The following is a 21,159-nucleotide window of genomic DNA, read 5'->3' on the forward strand; positions in this document are numbered from 1 at the left end:
ACAGTTATTCCACAAAATCGAGTCATACATGAGCTGATAGCCGATGAGGCACGTAGCTCCGAGTTGGCTATAAGCCATGTATGACGAGATTGAGTGGAATAACTGTTTTATTCTATCCACATTCACTGGATTTTGAGAAACAGAGCATTTTTACTTTTATTTTTTGCAAATTTGATAAATAAAAACTTTATACAAAACGTCCGACAAAATCATTTCTGCTTAGAATGTAAACAAACCGGCGAAATGACAGTAGCAATTTGTGAAAAATGCTATTATAATAACTCTTGAAAAATAAAAAAAAGATACGTTTTTATCATCAAATACTTTTATTCCATATTTTGTTGCTTTTATTGTATTGGGGGGGGGTTGTTTTAGAGTAGAGTTTTTATTTCGTCCTTGGTTGGTTCAGCAGCATGCTCCGCCATTTTGTTTTTCTCTACTCATGGTATATGAACTGATAGCCTCGTAGTAGAGTAGCCAATCAGAGCACGCGATTGCTCATATCCAGTGAATGTGGATAGAATAATTAATGTTAGTACTTGATTAGTTTGTACCATACAGTATTTATATCCCAATGTTTCTTTTATATTCTGCATTATTATTATTTTATTTTACTTTAAGTCAAAGCCTTGTTTTTGGACTTCTATATTTTACTGTAAATCTAGACTTTAACCCTTTCCTCATTTTTTGAATATGGATTCATTTTACCTGCATATTTTTTTTGAATCTGTGTGTGTGTGTGTGTGTGTGTGTGTGTGTGTGTTGCTAATGGCCTGGCATCCCATTCAGAGTGTGCTGGATGGAATGCACTGTTCCTTGTATGGGTTTTGGATCCACTGCCAACTGTACTGTAGTGTTGTGCATCCATGATTAGCTATACAGATGTGATTGTATATAAAAATGTATCCAATGTTATGGGTGTTAATGAGCTGCCCCACTCAGACTGTTTGCTGTGAGAAGCAGACCTGTTGTTAGAAAGCCACACTCATCCTGTCTGCTCCCTCACCACTTTATTCCTCTGCTGATGAATGCTGAATGGAGCAAGGAACAAATATAGAAGAGAAACGTGAGGTAAAAAAAAAGGGCTCAAACAGCAGTTTACTGGCAGTGCTGTGAGGCAGGTGAGGCTCAGCAAAGATGTGACCAGCCCGAGGATTAATGGTCCCTGGGGAAGCCGAGGTAAGTGCACGCTGCCTCGGCCTGACATCTTTGTACTTGTAAGAGCACACAAATTAACCAGGCGACACAGTGAATAATGACCAGGGCACTTCCATCAGTCCCATTTAACAATGCATACAAAAGTGCTAGCTGTACAGAGAAGAGAAAAAGGAAAATATAGAAACCTAGAAAGAATGTGTGCTCGTTTAAGTTATAAATGAGAGGCTTCTGTATAGGAAAAATCTTCTTCAATCTCTCATTATACTTTCTGTAAGATCGAACAGTCAAAGGCTTATAGAGAGAATATAACAGTGAGAGCTTTCATATGAGTGACAATTCTGATAAGTCAGCTAAAAAAACGCACATATGTCAGATATGTGATAAATTCTGCGTCTAAAGAATGTGAGTCATTCATGGGTTGAAGAGAAACACAGTGAACAGGTAGTGTACCTCATCTTAGCTGCTGTTCACTGTAATAGCACAGACTCATCTGTGATTGTTGTTTGAAATACCCCTCTTTTTATTACCTCTCTCTTATTTCTGTTAATTCACTTGCTCTGAGATAAACTGCCACTAATTCTAAGTACCGGGGCAAGGCATGAATTTAGAAGTTGGAGAATCATGGGGTTTTTTTCTCCTTCTGATCTCATCAACAGCTTACATAAAGTGACTTTTCTGCCCTTACAGAAAAACCACATGAACTTCACATGTGATTTCTCACATGTGAAATATGTGGAAAATGTGTTTTCCACATGGGAAACATGTTATTTGCACATGGGAAACATGTGGTTTTGGCCCAATTTTATGTGAATCACATGTGGGAATGTTTTACACGTGGTAACGTTTTCCACATGTGCTCTACATGGTAACACGTGGTAACATGTGATCACGTGAAATATGTGAAATGTGATCACGTGAAATTCTGTAAGGGTGTAGTATTGTAATTCTACAATACCATGTTACAGCTGACAAAAGAAAGGCTAGCAATGAGACACGCCGGTGCTCCAGGAGGTACTGCATGAACTCAACCAGATTTGATGGATTGCCTGCAGCTGTTTGTAGCTGTGTCACTCTGATGAACATTACGCCTCTCTCCTTCTCTCCCTCTCTCAGTAATGACATGGGGGCCGGAATTCCTGAGCCCCCTGTGGCCACACAGCTGCACATCACTTCTTGTGGGCTTCCGTGGATCTACCGAGCTCACCATTTTCCAGCCCAGACGAACCTCCGAATCCGGCACGTGGGTGCCAGCATGTTGACTAAACCCACTGAAAGCACATGCCGCCAATTTAATCCTCCACAACGCCTGCTGCTCTATAATAGGGCCACCAGGGATCAGGAACAGCGAAGTCCTTCAACTGACAGGGGGTGATGCATAGCAGGAGAAAACACGACCCGGAAGCTGCCCATCCACCAGCTTTCGTTTCAACTTCACTCAAATGCCTGCATATCCCAGTTTGATACTTTCCAAACCAATTTGTTTTAAGCGACTAAATCCTTCTCTAGAGCTGTTGCTTTTCTCTTTCTCCCGTGATTCACATGCATAGCCCCTGGTTTAGTTTGGCCTTTTTCAACTGTCTTCATGAACTAAAAGTCAGATTGGAGAAACAGCTGGGCAGACTTAGGCAACTGCCTTTGTTAGTCTAACTAATCATGCAAGCCATGTTTCATGGCTCGGATAAGCAGATTGCCTCCAAAAAGGTTTGGACCAATGGCACGCATGCACTCACTAAGATAATTTGCAGTAGACTGGCAAGGCTTTCACACCATTTGGAGATGCACTTTAGATTTCACCAGGGAGGCGAGACTCTGGTTTATGAACTGCCATAGCCTAATACATTGTGTTTTGCACGCCGACTTGAATTGCCCTGCATTAGCAGTTGAAACTGTTTAAACTCTTCTCCTTTAAATTGAGTTTGTTTGTTTTTTTCTCAAAGTTTTTTCAAAGTGTGACCATATACCCGTTATCCGTGTGATGTGTGATTTTTATGAATAAAACTATACATTAGCATCAGAGTGACGCAAAAAAAAATCTCTGAATTAATTTGAGCTGTCAAAAACTCTACCTACATGCTCTCAACATGCAGTACAAATCTGACTTCTTTTTTATTTATATCCCCCAAACAAGCTAGCCAGAATTATTATTGCACCTGTCCTAAATGCCGCAGCTGAGACCGAACTCCTCCAGATGCTCCTAAATGCTCTCCCTCGGTACAGTGCGCTCTCCATGTTAACACAAGACCTATAAGTGGCTCTGCGCCGGTGCCAACGTAAGGCTGGCGTGCACCCGCGCCAAAATGCTGGGCTGTCACAATCCTGGCAAGTCTAATCCAGCTGGTTCTCTCTGGAGCATGCCAGTGCCTCCTGTTTCCAAACACGTCAGTGCTCAGTGCGAAGTGCTCGAGAACACATGGCACTGCTACTGCCAGCCGTCAAACTGCACCTGCTGATCCTTAGCCAAATGTGCTGCTTCAGAAGAGCTTACATTCAAGAGGAACACCAGAGTGTGGTTTTTGCTCATGGATGATCACTGGTTTCATAGCTTCCATGCATCACAGCCATTTTGTCAACAGTCTAGCTACATAAAGGTTCTAATCTAGCACAATTAAATCTGAACTTTAATTTTATGATAAAGATGGCATCATGCGCTAGCAGTATTTTTTTTGTAATTTTGGATTTCCAGCTCCAAATTGGACTATATCTTTAAGTCGCGGCATGGCGGTATAGTGGTTAGCACTGTTGCCTCACAGCAAGAAGGTCCGGGTTCGAGCCCCGTGGCCGGCGAGGGCCTTTCTGTGCGGAGTTTGCATGTTCTCCCCGTGTCCGCGTGGGTTTCCTCCGGGTGCTCCGTTTTCCCCCACAGTCCAAAGACATGCAGGTTAGGTTAACTAGTGACTCTAAATTGACCGTAGGTGTGAATGGTTGTCTGTGTCTATGTGTCAGCCCTGTGATGACCTGGCGACTTGTCCAGGGTGTACCCTGCCTTTCGCCCGTAGTCAGCTGGGATAGGCTCCAGCTTGCCTGCGACCCTGTAGAACAGGATAAAGCGGCTAGAGATAATGAGATGAGATGAGATATCTTTAAGTCATAATTACAAGAGCTTTGGTGTCAGCTTTATAAAAAAACAAAACAAAAAAAAACCCTTCACTGCCCTTTATCCTTTCAACATGGTTGGTTTCAGCTTTCAATAATCCTTCATTCAATCATACATTCATTCATCTTTGCGGCACTTTATCATTGTCAGTATTGTAATGGATCCATCATCTATCTCAGAAACACAAGGCAGTACTCCGTGGTTAGGACACCAGAGCACCATGCACACATATTCACACCTAAGGCAATTTAGCAGAGCCAATCTATCTGCTGGCATGTCTTTGGGAGTTGGAAGGAAACTGGAAAACCACATGGCAAGAACATGTACAACTGGACAGAGACAGTAACCTGAGCTCAGGATTGAACCAGAACCCTGGAGCTGTGAGGCAACTACTGTATGTTACCTGCTGCCCCACCATGCCCTCTTAGGACAGGGTAATAAATAGATCAGGCTGGATAACCTGCTAATATTATTTAAAAAAGACAATGGCAGCATATAATGATGGTAAATGTCCATCTCAAAACAATCTTTTCAAGTCTCTGAGCTCATGTATGCAGGAGAGGGTAGATAGCGCTCTCCTCTCAGTATGTTCAGCTGCTCTGTGACCAAGCATGAGCAGTAGTTTGAAAACATGCCATGGTTTCATATGTCCTGGAGGAAGCATATGCTAGTTGTGTGATAGAGGAGAGCTAGCTAGTGGGTGGGAATTAGCAAATGACCAAATTGGGAGAAAATAAAGTTAAAAATGTGCCTTTGCTCATGCTGCAAATGGTGGATTTAAGAAAGATGGCGGGGAGAGCGAAGATGGGGAAGTGTGCAGGATCTTATACTGTGAGGCTGATTTTTCCCTGCAGCTACAGTCACCCTTTAGCCACGGCCGGTTGTGCACAGCAGTGTGGCAGGGAGATAAATGCAGGCGCGAGCACTGATGGCAGATCACACACGGCTGAAGGATGTTCCGATGATTCGCCACCACAGATGCATTTTCAGCAGGGCTAAAATATTTTGATATGTGATTATTTCCTTTTCACATCTCATTCGTGTCACGTGCATATGGCTGAGCAAACAGGGACCGTGTGGCGTCTTCATTTCTAAACCAAAAGGAAAATAAACAGGATTTCTCATTCAGGAGGGCCTGTCGAGGGGCAAGTGTTTAAGGACGTTCATTATTCAACAAGTAAACAGGCTTCATGCACAAGAGCAGGTTGTTTGTCAGTATATTTCGAGTAAAGACGTTCTTGTAATTCTGTGACCACAAAACATGCCTTAAAGAAGTCATGCACCTGCCTGGTGTGGCAGGTAACAAGCAGCAGGGAGGGAAGGGATAATGATCATCAACAAGTGCCTTGTTTACTCTTCTTTAAATTAATTTGAGGATCTTGTTTTGCCAGATTAATAATGCAGATTGTACACGATAGAGGCTAAGAATAGACATGGAAAAGACAGCAGGGGAGGATACAGCAGCAGCGGGGACTGACATGACATTTACAGGCATGCTGGGCCATTATGTCTCTGCTGGGATTATCTATCGAGTACAGGCCCATCAACAATGCCTTTCAAAATATGATATTGCAATTCTTGCTAAAAAAACAAAAACAAAAACAAAAAAAAGTTGATTTTTAGATATCTTCCAATCTGTTGTGCGCTCCACAATGTCGTTTAGATTAAATTAAATCAGCCTGGGTTCTGTTCATTCCCACCTTCAATGTAGCTTCAAGGTCCTGCACATTCAAAGCGAATCCCAGTTTCCAGGATATTAGCAGTAGCAGTCATGTTGCTCTCCCTCAAGCATATTTCACTGCTCCCTTATTCCCTCACAATATTAGTGGAAGGCAGATGTCCATAGCCAGGTCCAAGTTTTTTGTCCATAAAACAGCTTTAAGGAGATTCTGGCCATTTTTACAAAATCTCAGATGACATAAATAGAACATGGGATTATTGAACATTGTGTGTGTGTATGTGTGAGAAAGAGAGAGAGAGAGAGAGAGAGAGAGACTAACACCACCTCTGAAAACCTCACTCATGGGGGGGGGGATCAATACTTTTCAAATCTTTTTGATTCATTATATGGTGTTGTCATGTCATCTATCTGGACACTGTCAGGCTCACAAATGTACTCAACCTGGAAGCCCTGAAGTAATGGACTATACTAGATATATAGAGCAGATTTAACACAGAGAGCTGACACAATCCTTGTACAGAGAAGGATTATAATGAAAGTCAGCATTTAGAAAGGTCTACTTTCACTCCGGCGTTCATGATGGCACTCAGGTTTCACATTGTGTCCCGCAAATATCACCACGCAAACTCCATAGCTAGCTACAGAATGTCTGCAAAACAATCAAATGCAAGCCAGATGATAACATTATCTATGATTATTATTATTGTTGTTATTTTTTAGCACCTTTCTCAAACTCTAGGTCACTTTATTCATCACGTATGGGGACCTCAAGGCCAGGACAAATCTGCCCCCCTCCCACCCCCCTTCCAGGGTTAGGTCTGGATCTCCAGCACAACCAACAACCAGTAGACAAATATGACAGATGACCATAAACATCTTCAAGAAACATAAAAAAACATCTTCACTAAGAAGCAACAACAAAATAAATGTGTACAACAAGCTCTCCATAAGAAACAGAATGGAAAAAATATAGCAGGAAATTATTGTGCAATAAATTTCTATAAATCTCTACTAGCGTCAGAATCAGCCAAATTGCACTTCGTGATTGCTGCCATATATTTTCAGGCAAAACGTCCATGCCTTGCTATCTGGAAACATGACTTGCATTACTGGTGCATGCCGAGTCTCACCAGCTGCTTCAGGAGCTGGACCCAAAAACATGGAGAACATTTCACCAAAGTGGGGGAATTGTAGCATCTTCCCTCAGTCCCACTGCTTGCCATCACATTACCTCCCATCACATCACCTCTCACCACCAGTGGTCACTTTGCTTCCTGTTGCTGTATATCACTCTGATTGAAAATGAAAGATTTCCATGTTGTTATGACTAAAACCTGCCTTGTGTTTATCTCATCTCATCTCATCTCATTATCTCTAGCCGCTTTATCCTTCTACAGGGTCGCAGGCAAGCTGGAGCCTATCCCAGCTGACTACGGGCGAAAGGCGGGGTACACCCTGGACAAGTCGCCAGGTCATCACAGGGCTGACACATAGACACAGACAACCATTCACACTCACATTCACACCTACGGTCAATTTAGAGTCACCAGTTAACCTAACCTGCATGTCTTTGGACTGTGGGGGAAACCGGAGCACCCGGAGGAAACCCACGCGGACACGGGGAGAACATGCAAACTCCACACAGAAAGCCCCTCGCCGGCCATGGGGCTCGAACCCAGGACCTTCTTGCTGTGAGGCGACAGCGCTAACCACTACACCACCATGCCGCCGCCTTGTGTTTATAATACAAGCTAAATGTGCTGCAAGCAAGAGTCAGCATTTCTATTTGTAAGACTTGTAAGAACAACTGCAACTGGTTCCTTGATTGATTCTTAGCTTGGGATCCTGTCTGTGGGGGTTTGTTCGCATGTTCTCTCCGTGTCTGTGTCAGTTTCCTTCAGATTCTCCAGTTCCCTCCCACCTCCCAAAATCAAGCCAGTAGGTGGACTGGTTATGGTAAATTGTGCCAAAGTGCGAATGAGTATGTGAATGTGTATGTTCATGGCACCCTGTGTATGCCCATGTCATACGTTGTGGTCCTGGGATAGACCCCAGATCCACTGCAAATCTGGATCAGTGGCCATGTATTCTTGGAATTCTAGTTAAAGATGGCTAGTGTATATGAATTTGGGATAAATGTGTAGTATTTTCTAATAAACGAAGAAAAGCAGTGTATATAAGCTAAAATCTTAAAGGGGACATGGTGTGGAAAGCTGTTTTTTGAAAAAATATGTCATTCTCACTTGGGGATGTACTGGGCCTTTCAAAGTGGACTGTTACCTTCCCAGTCTATAATGGCCATAGAAAGAAAATAGGTAGAGAAAACAGGGGTGGGTTTCCCAAAAGCCTCTTAACGCTAAGAGCATCTTAACTAGGAGAGAGAGAGAGAGTGGTCATTGTGATGCTTGCGCTACCATGATCTCTGTGCTGCGAAGCTTTTGGGAAACTCACCCCAGGCCAGTTACAAAAGTGCATGCTTCTTACATAGAATCGCTTCTCATTTTTATGGTACCACATAGGACCGCCCAAAGCAATCTGAATAAAGAAGATGGAGCCGTGAGAACTCTGTTGGTGTCAACTACCAGTCTACAAACCTAAAATGTTCAAAATTTTAAAATAAATAAATAAAACATGGATATTGTAACAGATTTCTCCCTTTGGACTGAACCTTAGCTCACTTGCATGATCAGTCAAAGCCCTCAGGTAACAGCCAGTCAGCTAATGTTAACATTCTTCCATGATGCTAAATTTAGATAAGACATATACAGGTAGCTTGTCATACTGTATCTAGTTTGATAGGCTACATTATCTGAATTGACCATAGTTTTGGAATAATAAACAACTCCCTGTTGTGTGGTTTTGATAAATTTGTCAGCCACCATACACTGAAGTGAGCTCCTGCAAGCACTAACGTTTCCGCAGGTTCTTTTTCAACACATCAGGCAGTTAGCTATTGTTAGTTCAGGCTAGCTTGGTAAGGTAGCTTGCCCAATGTTAGGAATGTAAGGTATGTAAATATATTTGTATATATTTTATGAAAGGACGGCACGGTGGTGTAGTGGTTAGCGCTGTCACCTCACAGCAAGAAGGTCCAGGTTCGAGCCCCGTGGCCGGCGAGGGCCTTTCTGTGTGGAGTTTGCATGTTCTCCCTGTGTCCGTGTGGGTTTCCTCCGGGTACTCTGGTTTCCCCCACAGTCCAAAGACATGCAGGTTAGGTTAACTGGTGACTCTAAATTGACCGTAGGTGTGAATGTGAGTGTGAATGGTTGTCTGTGTCTATGTGTCAGCCCTGTGATGACCTGGCGACTTGTCCAGGGTGTACCCCGCCTGTCGCCCGTAGTCAGCTGAGATAGGCTCCAGCTTGCCTGCGACCCCAGAGAGAAACTATTTACATATTTAAATCTAAAAGCACAAAATCAGCCTGTCTTCTCCTATAGAGTTTTCATACCTTGCTAAAAATGCATGAGAAAAAAAGAAACAATGCATTTTTTTCCAATAAAAAAAGAAGCCCTTTATAAAAGCATCTCAGGGAATAATATTAAATAATTGAAAAGTGTATGGCATGTCTGCTTTAATACTCCTCATAGTTCCACTGCAGCTATTTGCTTGCTTTAAGGTTTTGATCTATGCAGAACACTGTTACATCACCCTAGTTACTGCTGAGAGGAAGTGGGACCAAGCACAGCTCTGTGCATTTGCATCAATCTGCATCAGCTTTCTGAGAAAATGAAGATGCGGAAGAACAATCACTCAGTACTTGATTAGACTGTGTACTAGGTGTACATTTCTAAAAGAGAGGATTTGTGTAATTGCATGCCTCATAAATATCTCATCTCATTATCTGTAGCCGCTTTATCCTGTTCTACAGGGTCGCAGGCAAGCTGCAGCCTATCCCAGCTGACTACGGGCGAAAGGCGGGGTACACCCTGGACAAGTCGCCAGGTCATCACAGGGCTGACACATAGACACAGACAACCATTCACACTCACATTCACACCTACGGTCAATTTAGAGTCACCAGTTAACCTAACCTGCATGTCTTTGGACTGTGGGGGAAACCGGAGCACCCGGAGGAAACCCACGCAGACACAGGGAGAACATGCAAACTCCACACAGAAAGGCCCTCGCTGGCCACGGGGCTCGAACCCAGACCTTCTTGCTGTGAGGCGACAGCGTTAACCACTACACCACCGTGCCGCCCTGCCTCATAAATATCCTCGAGAATATTGGTATCTGAGGATTTCTGTCTCTTTGAACAAGAAGTCATTCATTTAGTGGTCTGTTTGTAAAGTGTATACACTCACCGGCCACTTTAATAGGAACTTGTACTTGATTCGATGATTCCTGTTCTTAGCTGCAGGAGTGGAACCCAATGTGGTTTTCTGCCGTTGCATGCGGAGATACTTTTCTGCTCACCACGGTTGTAAAGAGTTACTATGAGTTGCTATATCCTTCCTGGCAGCTCGAACCAATCTGGGCATTTTCCTCTGACCTCTCTTATCAACGAAGTGTTTCCACCCACAGAACTGTCACTCACTCATTGTTTTTTGCTTTTTGCGCCATTCTGTGTAAACTCTATTGTGTGTGAAAACCCCAGGAGATCAGCAGTTTCTGAAATACTCAAACCAGTCCCTCTGGCGCCAACACCCATACCACAGATGCCCCTTTTCCACCAAAGCAGTTCCAGGGCTGGTTCGGGGCCAGTGCTTAGTTTGGAACCGGGTTTTCTGTTTCCACTGACAAAGAACTGGCTCTGGGGCCAGAAAAACCGGTTCCAGGCTAGCACCAACTCTCTGCTGGGCCAGAGGAAAGAACTGCTTACGTCAGCGGGGGGGCGGAGTTGTTAAGACCAACAACAATAACAAGACCGCGAAAGATCGCCATTTTTAAGCGATGAGAAGCAGCAGCTGTACAAACGCAAAGTCATCCATTATTATTATTGTTGTTGTTGCTGCTGCTGCTTCTTCCGTGTTGTTTTTGCTTCGATATTCGCGCCAAGGTTTAAGCAAACGTAGCGACGTAACTGACGTATACAGCGACGTAATGACGTATACAGCGACGTAATGACGTGGCACCGTGAGCGATGGAAAAGCAAAGTGGTTCTCAGCTGGCTCGCAAGTTGAACAAGTTGTGAACCAGCACCAGCACTGGCCCCGAACCAGCCCTGGAACTGATTTGGTGGAAAAGGGGTAAGAGAAAGTCACAGAGATCACAATGTTTCCCATTCTGACGTTTGACGTGAACATTAACTGAAGCTCTTGATTTGTATCTGCATGATTTTATACATTGTGCTGCTGTCAAGGGATCGGCTGATTAGATGGGTGTTCCTAATAAAGTGGCCTGTGTGTGTGTGTGTGTGTGTGTGTGTGTGTGTGTGTGTGTGTGTGTGTGTGTAGGAATAAATAGATGTACTGACAGATATCTTTCCATTATGTCCTTCTCATTTTTCCTCTCTGTGATAAATTTTGTTTGCTTTCTACAGTCAGTGTATAGTCAAAAAGAAAATGGTGATGCTACTGAAATGTGTTTAATTAGCAACTTCCAGTTCCTACACTAATGTACTAAGCAGTGTACTTGCACACACAGCACAAGTACAGGGTATAACACCCGCTAAGCATTACATATAGAATACAAACACACCTCAAGGCCCTTTTTTTCATGGCCTTGTATCGTAATTGCGCGCGTGCGCGCGTGTGTGTGTGTGTAATAATTCCTCTTGCTCATCACATCTGTCCTACCTCACACTGAGATTTCTTCTGGCATTTCATGGTAGTGTATCTCTGTCATTAGTCGGGAGTTCACTTCTAGGAAGCTAACATGGAGAGAAAAGCCACTCGGCTCTGATCTTGCCAATGAGCCTGTCCTGCATCAAAGTGTGCTTTGAAGTCCAGGTACTTGTAAAAGATTGTTTCAGGTTTCAGGTCAGGGTTCTAGTAGCCAAAGGTGGGGCATGAGGGGATTTGAAGCCTTCGGCTGCCTTTGTGTTCCTAGCCTTCCCTTCATGTTTGTTAGGAGGAAGGCAATCTGTGAATCTGCAGCAGGTCAGCTTTCTTCCTTATATTCTTTTCTATACCCTTTAAATATTCATGTACCTCTGGCAAAAAAAAAAAAAAAAAAAAAAAAAAAAAAAATATATATATATATATATATATATATATATATATATATATATATCCTTCAGAAGTGAAGCTATAATATTTAAATAATATTGGTTGGCGTTGAGTGGTATATCAGATATATTCCATTCTGAATGGAATATATCTGAAATACCATGAAAAAAGCCAGCCAATATGATTATTATTATACATACACATTCCTTTCAGGGGGTGGCATGGTGGTGTAGTGGTTAGCGCTGTTGCCTCACAGCAAGAAGGTCCGGGTTCGAGCCCCGTGGCCGGCGAGGGCCTTTCTGTGTGGAGTTTGCATGTTCTCCCCGTGTCCATGTGGGTTTCCTCCGGGTGCTCCGGTTTCCCCCACAGTCCAAAGACATGCAGGTTAGGTTAACTGGTGACTCTAAATTGACCGTAGGTGTGAATGTGAGTGTGAATGGTTGTCTGTGTCTATGTGTCAGCCCTGTGATGACCTGGCGACTTGTCCAGGGTGTACCCCGCCTTTCACCCGTAGTCAGCTGGGATAGGCTCCAGCTTGCCTGCAACCCTGTAGAACAAGATAAAGCGGCTAGAGATAATGAGATGAGATGAGATGAGATTCCTTTCAGGTGTTCAACGCACCTTTCTCTTTCAAAGTTCTCTCAAAATCTTCTGTATTTAACGAAGCAAACCTGGCTGCCATGTTTGTTTACAAATTGCCACAGTCACTCATGAGCACAGAAGTTTTACATCCCTGACGTGTGACACCATGTTGTCTTGACAACTATGCAATATCGTAGACCATATTCAATGCTCATTCTCCACTGGGTAGAGTAGAGTGACGTAATAAACATAGGATAAGTGATATGCTGACAATATTGCATGCTATCAAACCAAATGAATGGAACCCGCTAGAAGGGAATAGAACACGTTTTTATTCCATCGAAAAAGTGTCCTGTATGTATGTCTGTCTGTCACTGTCCTCATAGGCTACATCCACACGACAACCGCAACGAGATGTTATTAAAAAAAATATCGCGCCCACATGGGCAACGGATCAGTAAAATATCAGGTACATATGGCAACGCAACGCTTGCTGAAAACGATGCAATACACATGCCACACCTCTAGGGGCACTGTAAGACGGTCCCTTCGGAGACACCAGAACAATAGAAGAAGTAAGGACGCATGCGCATAAACTATAATGCGCGAGACTTCATATTAGCCACAAAGTCAGAAAAATCTGTTCGTAAAATTACATTATAATGACCAAATACAATGAAAAGTATTTTTCCAGTCTCACCTGTGAAAGGTAATCCCATGTGATCTCGTTTGGACGGCAAACCTGTTGGTACAGTTAAACGCAGCACATGAATGAGGCATCTTTATTCTCCGCTTTGACCCATCCAATATGGCGGCGAGGATGACGTATGATTCTACGCGGAAGGCGGCGTCTTTAATGGTCCGGAATAAATTGAATGCTACACGTTGATGGATTAATTTGTTCTTCTACGCCCTTTTTGAGGAATGTATTGTAGGACTTAAACCAACATCTGAAGAGGTGAGATCGCTCCTTTTTTTCCCTATTTTTGCTGGCGGGATTGACTCTGCCCTAAGAGCTATTCATTCTCTCTCTCTCTCTCTCTCTCTCTCTCGCTTTGCACCATTACACAATAAATATTCACAGTGAAAATATTTTGTAAGCGCGTTTCATGAACCAAGTTATAGGATTTGTTGACAACTCGCATCGAGTTCGTTACACTTCTACCCGGCGTGAAGCACATGTGGTTGTGACGTCATCGTAAACAAATCCGTTCTACTCATCCAGACGACTTCACAACGGCTCCGTTGCCAGATCTTTCCACTCTGGAACCCGTTCTCAAAAGATTTCGTTTTGGGCACGCAAAATGCCGGTGCCGTGTGGACGCCAGGCCGAAACGATAAACAATTTTATCGGATTCACCTGAATCCGTTGCCGTGTGGACAGGGCCATAGTTGAGGGTTGGCAATTCAGGAAGCTATCAACTAGCTTCCCTGAATTCTCCTGGGTGATTATAGCACATAAGAGGGACCCGAACCCTCAACTGGTGGCAGGTACACATATGGCCCTTTTCCACTACCCTTTTTCAGCTCACTTCAGCTCGCTTCAGCTCACTTCAGCCCGACACGGCTCGCGTTTTGACTACCAAAGAACAGCACGACTCGGCTCGCTTCAGCCCTGCTTAGCCCCTAAAACTCGCACCGTTTTGGAATGGGGCTGAAACGAGCCAAAGCGAGCCGAGTGAGGCTGGGGGCGTGAGCAGACACTCCCCTGTGCACTGATTGGTGAGGAGGAGTGTCCTCACATGCCCACACACGCCCCGCGAGCACGCTGGGATCTGTAAACACCGTAAACCCGGAAGAAGAAGAATTACGAATTACGAGAATTTCTGAAGCCTTATGCGCCTCGCCTCATCTATACGCTCCTGCCAGTATCTGTTGGCGTTGTCGGTGACAACAAGCCACAGAACCAAGACCAGCAACACTAACGACTCCATGTCCTCCATGCTTACTGTTTACTATTCGGGTCGTGAGACTACCGCTTAAAAGCTCACTGATGTCACTGTTTGCGCTGCTTAACGACATCACGTGACGTCCACCCACTTTCGCTAACTCCACCCAATGTGTCCACCCACTTCCAGCCAGCACGGTTCAGCGCGGTTGTAGTCGAAATGCAACTCCAACAGCCCCACTCAGCTCGACTCAGCACGGCACGGCTCAGCCCGACTCAGCCGCGTTTGTAGTGGAAAAGCGGCAATACACACCTTATGGGCAATTTAGAGTAGCCAATCAACCTAATCCACATTCCGCACGTCTTTGGACTGTGGGGGAAACCAGAGCACCTGGAGGAAACCCACGCAGACATGGGGAGAACATGCAAACTCCGCACAGAAAAGGCCCCCGTCAGCCACTGGGCTCAAACCCAGAACCTTCTTGCTGTGAAGCGACAGTGCTAACCACTACACCACCATGTCACCAGCCTGTATGTATAATAATATCACATACAGTATAGTAAGTAAAGTAGTATAAGTAAGGAAGAGCACACAATAGATTGTGCTGTTATATGAAACTAATACCACCACATTATGGTGGAGTGATATACTGAAGTGTATTATTTTTGTATAACAGCATGATCCAAAGTCTGTTGTTCCATTTATACCACAGAGATGTTCTAATGATTACAATGTTTAATTTATTAATGAATGTGTCATGGTTTTTAATGGTTTATAATTCAATTTAATGTTGTGGAACATGCATGAGTCAAGTTTATAAAAGGACCAAAAATATTACGTATTAGACTGAGTGAGTTAAGTAGAAAAGTACAAATTTTATTATCATCCAGAGATTGCTAGTTTGAATCCCAGTGATGCCACAGTGGCATACTGTCTCTCTCTCTCTCCCCTGTCAATTACAGCGACGCTACAGCTCATGCATATGGACGTGGGCGGATAGCGCTTTCCTCAGAGTGTCTTAAGCCGCCCCCTAATGTGGCATAAGTAGCAGTTCAAAAAGACGTGGTCGGCTGGCATCATGTGCCTCAGAGGGAGCATGTGATAGCCTTCACTCTCCCTGGTTAGTAGCTGTCATAGGTACTGTGATAGGGGACATGTGTCTGGTGGGTGGGAACTGGCCATATTTAACCCACCCCATTACCACCACCCCAAAAAAAACATTGAAAAGTTTGAAAGTAAACATAAAAGAAAGATTACTGATGTTTAATTAGTGCCCCTTTCACCAAGAAATCAACGGAATGTAGGTTAAAAAAAAGACATTAGCGAAGGCTAACCAAACAACTGCTTTATTCCTTATCTCTCACATTAGCTAACATGATAATAACACTGATGATAAAAACTAATGCTAACAACAAGCTGTCACAATACAAACTGCTTTAATAAATATGTGTACTTGGCTGCAGATGGATTACAGTGATGGTATTAGGTTTTATTATCGGTGTCTTTGTGTCAAAGTTTAGATCTGTTAGGAATTTAGATCAACTTCTTCACTTGCTGCAGTACATGAATGAACATCCGGCATTTGAGCACACCGGTCTCTTACTCATACACTATAAAGCTAAAAGTTTGTGGACGCCTGACCATCACACCCATATCCTTGACTTGCAAGTGACGTCAAAGCAAAATAGAAACCCGGATGTCGGCCATGTTGGTGGATATACAAATGCGGGGTCAAGCGACATTCCATACAAAACACAGTCACACGTGCGCAACTCTCTTTGTTTTTCCACTGCTTTAAGCGTTCTTTTAGCTATGCTGTGTATCTTTGTGCTGTATATGGTTGTGGTCACAACAGTACTCATGACCGTGGCACGTTCTGATTTTTTAGAATTCCATCCGTGATTCGGAAAGAGGGCGAGGAAACTCTGAGGCTTATTATGGAGAGGAGATGAGCATGGCTGAACAACATGGGCAGGGCTGATCTAACAGAGGCTAAAACCAAAACAGCTCGTGTTTGCAGCAATCATTTTATCTCAGGTGAGATTCAAAAGCTTTCTCAAGAATTTTATTTCATGTTGCTAGAATTTTGCTATAAAATGAGCGTTCTCTTGTCGTGGTTCACTCGGTCTTCGCTATCATTTTAACACGTGTATTACTGTTTCGCTTCTAGGAGTGCCAGCAAAATTATATGATAGAAACAATCCAGACTGGGCACCCACTCAGAAAATGGGCTATGTTTCATCCAAGGTCGGACTTGATTCTTCGGCAGCCAAACCAGATAGAACGCGATATCTGGGGACTCGATGGCCGGTAGAAGCGTCTTATCTTCAGAAAAGTCTGACTTTTTAAAATAATATGGGTCAAAACCACACATATCTATCTTCTCTTTGTATCGAATCTTCGCTCGACTGTTCAAATCGTGATAATACTGAGAAAATTCAGCATTGTTTACAGACACGCTTTCAGCGGCTGCCATCCTAGTTGCTTTGGATATCCACCATCATGGTGGACGCTCATGATGTAGCATATTGACTTGCATGTGCATGTTGAACAGCCCATTCCAGATTTAGTCCTACCTTTGCTCTTATAATAAGCTCCACTCTTTTGGGAAGGATTTCCACTAGATTTTGTCATGTGACTGTAGGGATTTGCTCATTCAGCCACAGGAGCATTAGTGAGGGCAGACAATGATATCAGGTAAGACGGCCTGGCATGTAGTCAGCTTTCCAATTCATCCCCAAGGTGTACTGGCCACTCAGGTTCTTCCACTTCAACCATGGCAAACCATGTCTGGATCTTTCTTTGTGCACAGGGCATTGTCATACTGGAACAGACTTGGGCCTCTTAGGTCAGGTGAATGGAAACTGTAATGCTACAGCATACAAAGACATTCTATACTATTCTTTGACTCCAACTTTGTGGCAACATTTTGAGGAAGAAGCACACATGCATGTGATGGTGAGGTATCCACATACTTTTGACTATATAACGTATTTGGGGCAGCACGATGGTGTAGTGGTTAGCGCTGTCGCCTCACAGCAAGAAGGTCCGGGTTCGAGCCCCATGGCCGGCGAGGGCCTTTCTGTGCAGAGTTTGCATGTTCTCCCCATGTTCGTGTGGGTTTCCTCCGGGTTCTCCGGTTTCCCCCACAGTCCAAAGACATGCAGGTTAGGTTAACTGGTGACTCTAAATTGACCGTAGGTGTGAATGTGAGTGTGAATGGTTGTCTGTGTCTATTGGCCCTTTTCCACTACCCTTTTTCAGCTCACTTCAGCTCGCTTCAGCTCACTTCAGCCCGACACGGCTCACGTTTCGACTACCAAAAAACAGCACGACTCAGCTCGCTTCAGCCCTGCTTAGCCCCTAAAACTCGCACGGTTTTGGAGTGGGGCTGAAGCGAGCCAAAGCGAGCCGAGTGGGGCTAGGGGCGTGAGGAGACACTCCCCTGTGCACTGATTGGTGGGGAGGAGTGTCCTCACATGCCCACACACGCCCCACGAGCACGCTGGGATCTGTAAACACCGCAAACCCGGAAGGAGAAGAATTACGAATTACGAGAATTTCTGAAGCCTTATGCGCCTGGCCTCATCTATACGCTCTTGCCAGTATCTGTTCGCGTTGTCAGTGACAACAAGCCACAGCACCAAGACCAGCAACACTAACGACTCCATGTCCTCCATGTTTATTGTTTACTATTCGGGTCGTGAGACTACCGCTTAAAAGCTCACTGATGTCACTGTTTGCGCCGCTTAACGACATCACCTGACGTCCACCCACTTTCGCTAACTCCACCCAATGTGTCCACCCACTTCCAGCCAGCACGGTTCAGCGCGGTTGTAGTCGAAATGCAACTCCAACAGCCCCGCTCAGCTCGACTCAGCCCAACTCAGCACAGCACGGCTCAGCCCAACTCAACCGCATTTGTAGTGGAAAAGCGGCATATGTGTCAGCCCTGTGATGACCTGGCGACTTGTCCAGGGTGTACCCCGCCTTTCGCCCGTAGTCAGCTGGGATAGGCTCCAGCTTGCCTGCGACCCTGTAGAACAGGATAAAGCGGCTACAGATAATGAGATGAGATGAACATATATTTGACAAGTCATAACCGGATTGTCAACATCAGACATCTTTACGCTGTCATTTTTTTCAGACTGTCCATTTGAGCTTGCCCATTACTTCCACGCTCATTTAGCTAGCAGGGGAATCACTGAGCAGCCTCACCCACCCCTCCTGCCATCAGCACAAGTAAGCACTGTTATGAGGTGCTTTGCTGTGTCTCACGGAGCAGCGTAACTTTAGCATAATGATGGCCCCCAAGCAGGCCTGCGTTTTTGCTCCAAGGTCTAACGGCTGTCTGCCGCTGGGCTATTTTTGGATGTGTGGCAGGCATCATAAATAATGGAGCTGTAAACGATCCGTGGCAGGTCTTGCAGACAGATGGATGGAGTTGAGGAATGAGGAGAGCAAAAGAGGGAGAAAGTGATAGGATTTAAAGGGGAAAGACTTTTTTTTTGTATGGCATGAAGAAGAAAAAGGACTAACTTTCTAATTCCAGGGTGTTCATAACACAGGTTTATAATACTGACTTCATAAGGAGTTCATATTCTTGAGTAAAACTCTGAAGATACTGATAAAGCAGAAGTAAGGGGTGAAATGTTCTTTTGAAATTCGGGCCGTATTTATAATTCATTCACTTTCCTCTACTCCATCCTAAATTCCATCTGTCTCATCAAGTGCATACTTTATCACAGCCACTGGAAGCAACTGAACTGATGTTAAAATTTTGTACTATATCTTTAAAATGTATACAAATTATTTATTTATAAATAAATAAATTAATTAATATGTATATTAAATATTTATGAAAATGTTTATCTGTAAATGTTCAATAGTTTATTTTTGCATGCTTTATCATTTGATTCATAATTTATTTCAATACATTAATGAATACATTTAATTATATATTTATTTACAATGCCCTCCACAACTATTGGCACCCTTTGTAAAGATTAGTAAAAGAGATTAGAAAAAATCCACCTTTTCGTGAAGTAACTTCATCTCACACTGAAAAAAAAATTAGAAAAAATCCAACATTTAATGCGTGTAATGCGTGTTTTTCTGAATAAACATTTAAAGTTTATTCAGAAAAAAGCAAATTCCTCAACAAGAAATTATTATTTTCAACAAAAGCACATGTGCCACTATTATTGGCACCCCTGGAAATTACAGGGAACACAATGTAACTGAAGCATGTTTCCCTTTTAAATTGTACATTTTTGAGTTGATTGGAGTGTGTAGGAACTTTCAAGCTATAATCCATGACTTCCTGATTAACCGGGGTACAAATATGAGGTGACACACTTAGTCATCCATCAACATGGGAAAGATAAGAGAACACACAAACCAAATGAGGGAGAAGTGTGTTGACCTTCATAAGTCGGGGAATGGTTGTAAAAAAAATAGCTATTTGCCTGAAAATGTCCATTTCTACTGTTAGGGCAATTAAAAAAAAAAGTGGACACCAACTGGAACTGTTACAAACTTGCCTGGAAGAGGACCCAAGTTTATTTTGCCCCCAGGTACACTGAGGAGGAGGGTAAGGAGAGGCAAAAAATCCCCAAGTATCACTGATTATGAATTATAAGAAAAAGTAAACTCTTGGGGTTTCTAAGTCTCTAAAACCATCAGACACCACCTCCATGCCAACAGATTATTTGGAAGGTCTGCCAGAAAAAAGGCTTTTTCTGACAGTTAACCACAAACGTAAGCACCTGAAGTTTGCGAAACGTTACGACAACTTTGACTGGAACCATGTTCTGTGGTCTGATGGAACAAAAATGGAGCTTTTTGGCAATAAACACTAAAGGTGTGTTTGGTGTAAAAAGAAAGATGACTATAATGAAAAGAACCCGATCCCAACTGTAAAATATGGTGGAAGTTCTGTGATGTTTTGGGGCTGTTTTTCCTCCAAAAGCCCTGGAAACCTTGTTAAGGTACATGGCATCATGGACTCCATGAAATACCAGGACATTTTAAATCAAGATCTGTCTGCCTCTGCCAGGAAACTAAAACTGGGTCGTCACTGGATGTTCCAGCAGAACAATGATCTGAAGCACATGTCCAAATCAACACACAAATACTTCACTGACCACAGAATCAAGCTTCTGCCATGGCCATCTCAGTCCCCTGACCTGAACCCCATTGAAAACCCATGGAGTGAGCTGAAGAGGAGCGAGCACAAGAGAGGGCCGAGGACCCTGGATGATCTGGAGAGATTGTGTAAAGAGGAACAGTCTCAGATGTCCTGCTCTGTATCTCCAACTTTATAAAATATTATAGAAGAGACTCATTGCTGTTTTACTGGCAAAGGGAGATTATACAAAGTATTAAATTTCTTGGGGCGGCACGGTGGTGTAGTGGTTATCGCTGTCGCCTCACAGCAAGAAGGTCCTGGTTTGAGCCCCGTGGCTGACGAGGGCCTTTCTGTGCGGAGTTTGCATGTTGTCCATATGGGTTTCCTCCGGGTGCTCCAGTTTCCCCCACAGTCCAAAGACATGCAGGTTAGGTTAACTGGTGGCTCTAAGGCCCTGTCCACACGGCAACGGATTCAGGTGACTCCGATACAATTGCTTATCATTTAGGCCTGGC

The 21,159-nt window shown here is 43.7% G+C and overlaps 1 protein-coding gene across 32 annotated transcripts in view; it reads right to left on the reverse strand.

Moving 5' to 3' along the window:
• The window catches only part of celf5a (cugbp, Elav-like family member 5a), a 355,737-nt gene that overhangs the window by 115,395 nt on the left and 219,183 nt on the right, over positions 1–21,159 (reverse strand). For 9 of the 32 annotated variants that reach the window (XM_060941435.1, XM_060941423.1, XM_060941437.1 and 6 more), the window contains exon 4: positions 7,742–7,753. The exons of the other annotated variants lie outside the window; for them this stretch is intronic. In XM_060941435.1, the coding sequence (XP_060797418.1) occupies positions 7,742–7,753 (12 nt within the window). The remainder of the gene's footprint in view (positions 1–7,741; positions 7,754–21,159) is intronic. 32 annotated transcript variants of the gene reach the window in all.

The sequence above is a fragment of the Neoarius graeffei genome, chromosome 15 (assembly GCF_027579695.1).
Source record: "Neoarius graeffei isolate fNeoGra1 chromosome 15, fNeoGra1.pri, whole genome shotgun sequence".
In the NCBI taxonomy this organism is placed as follows: domain Eukaryota; kingdom Metazoa; phylum Chordata; class Actinopteri; order Siluriformes; family Ariidae; genus Neoarius; species Neoarius graeffei.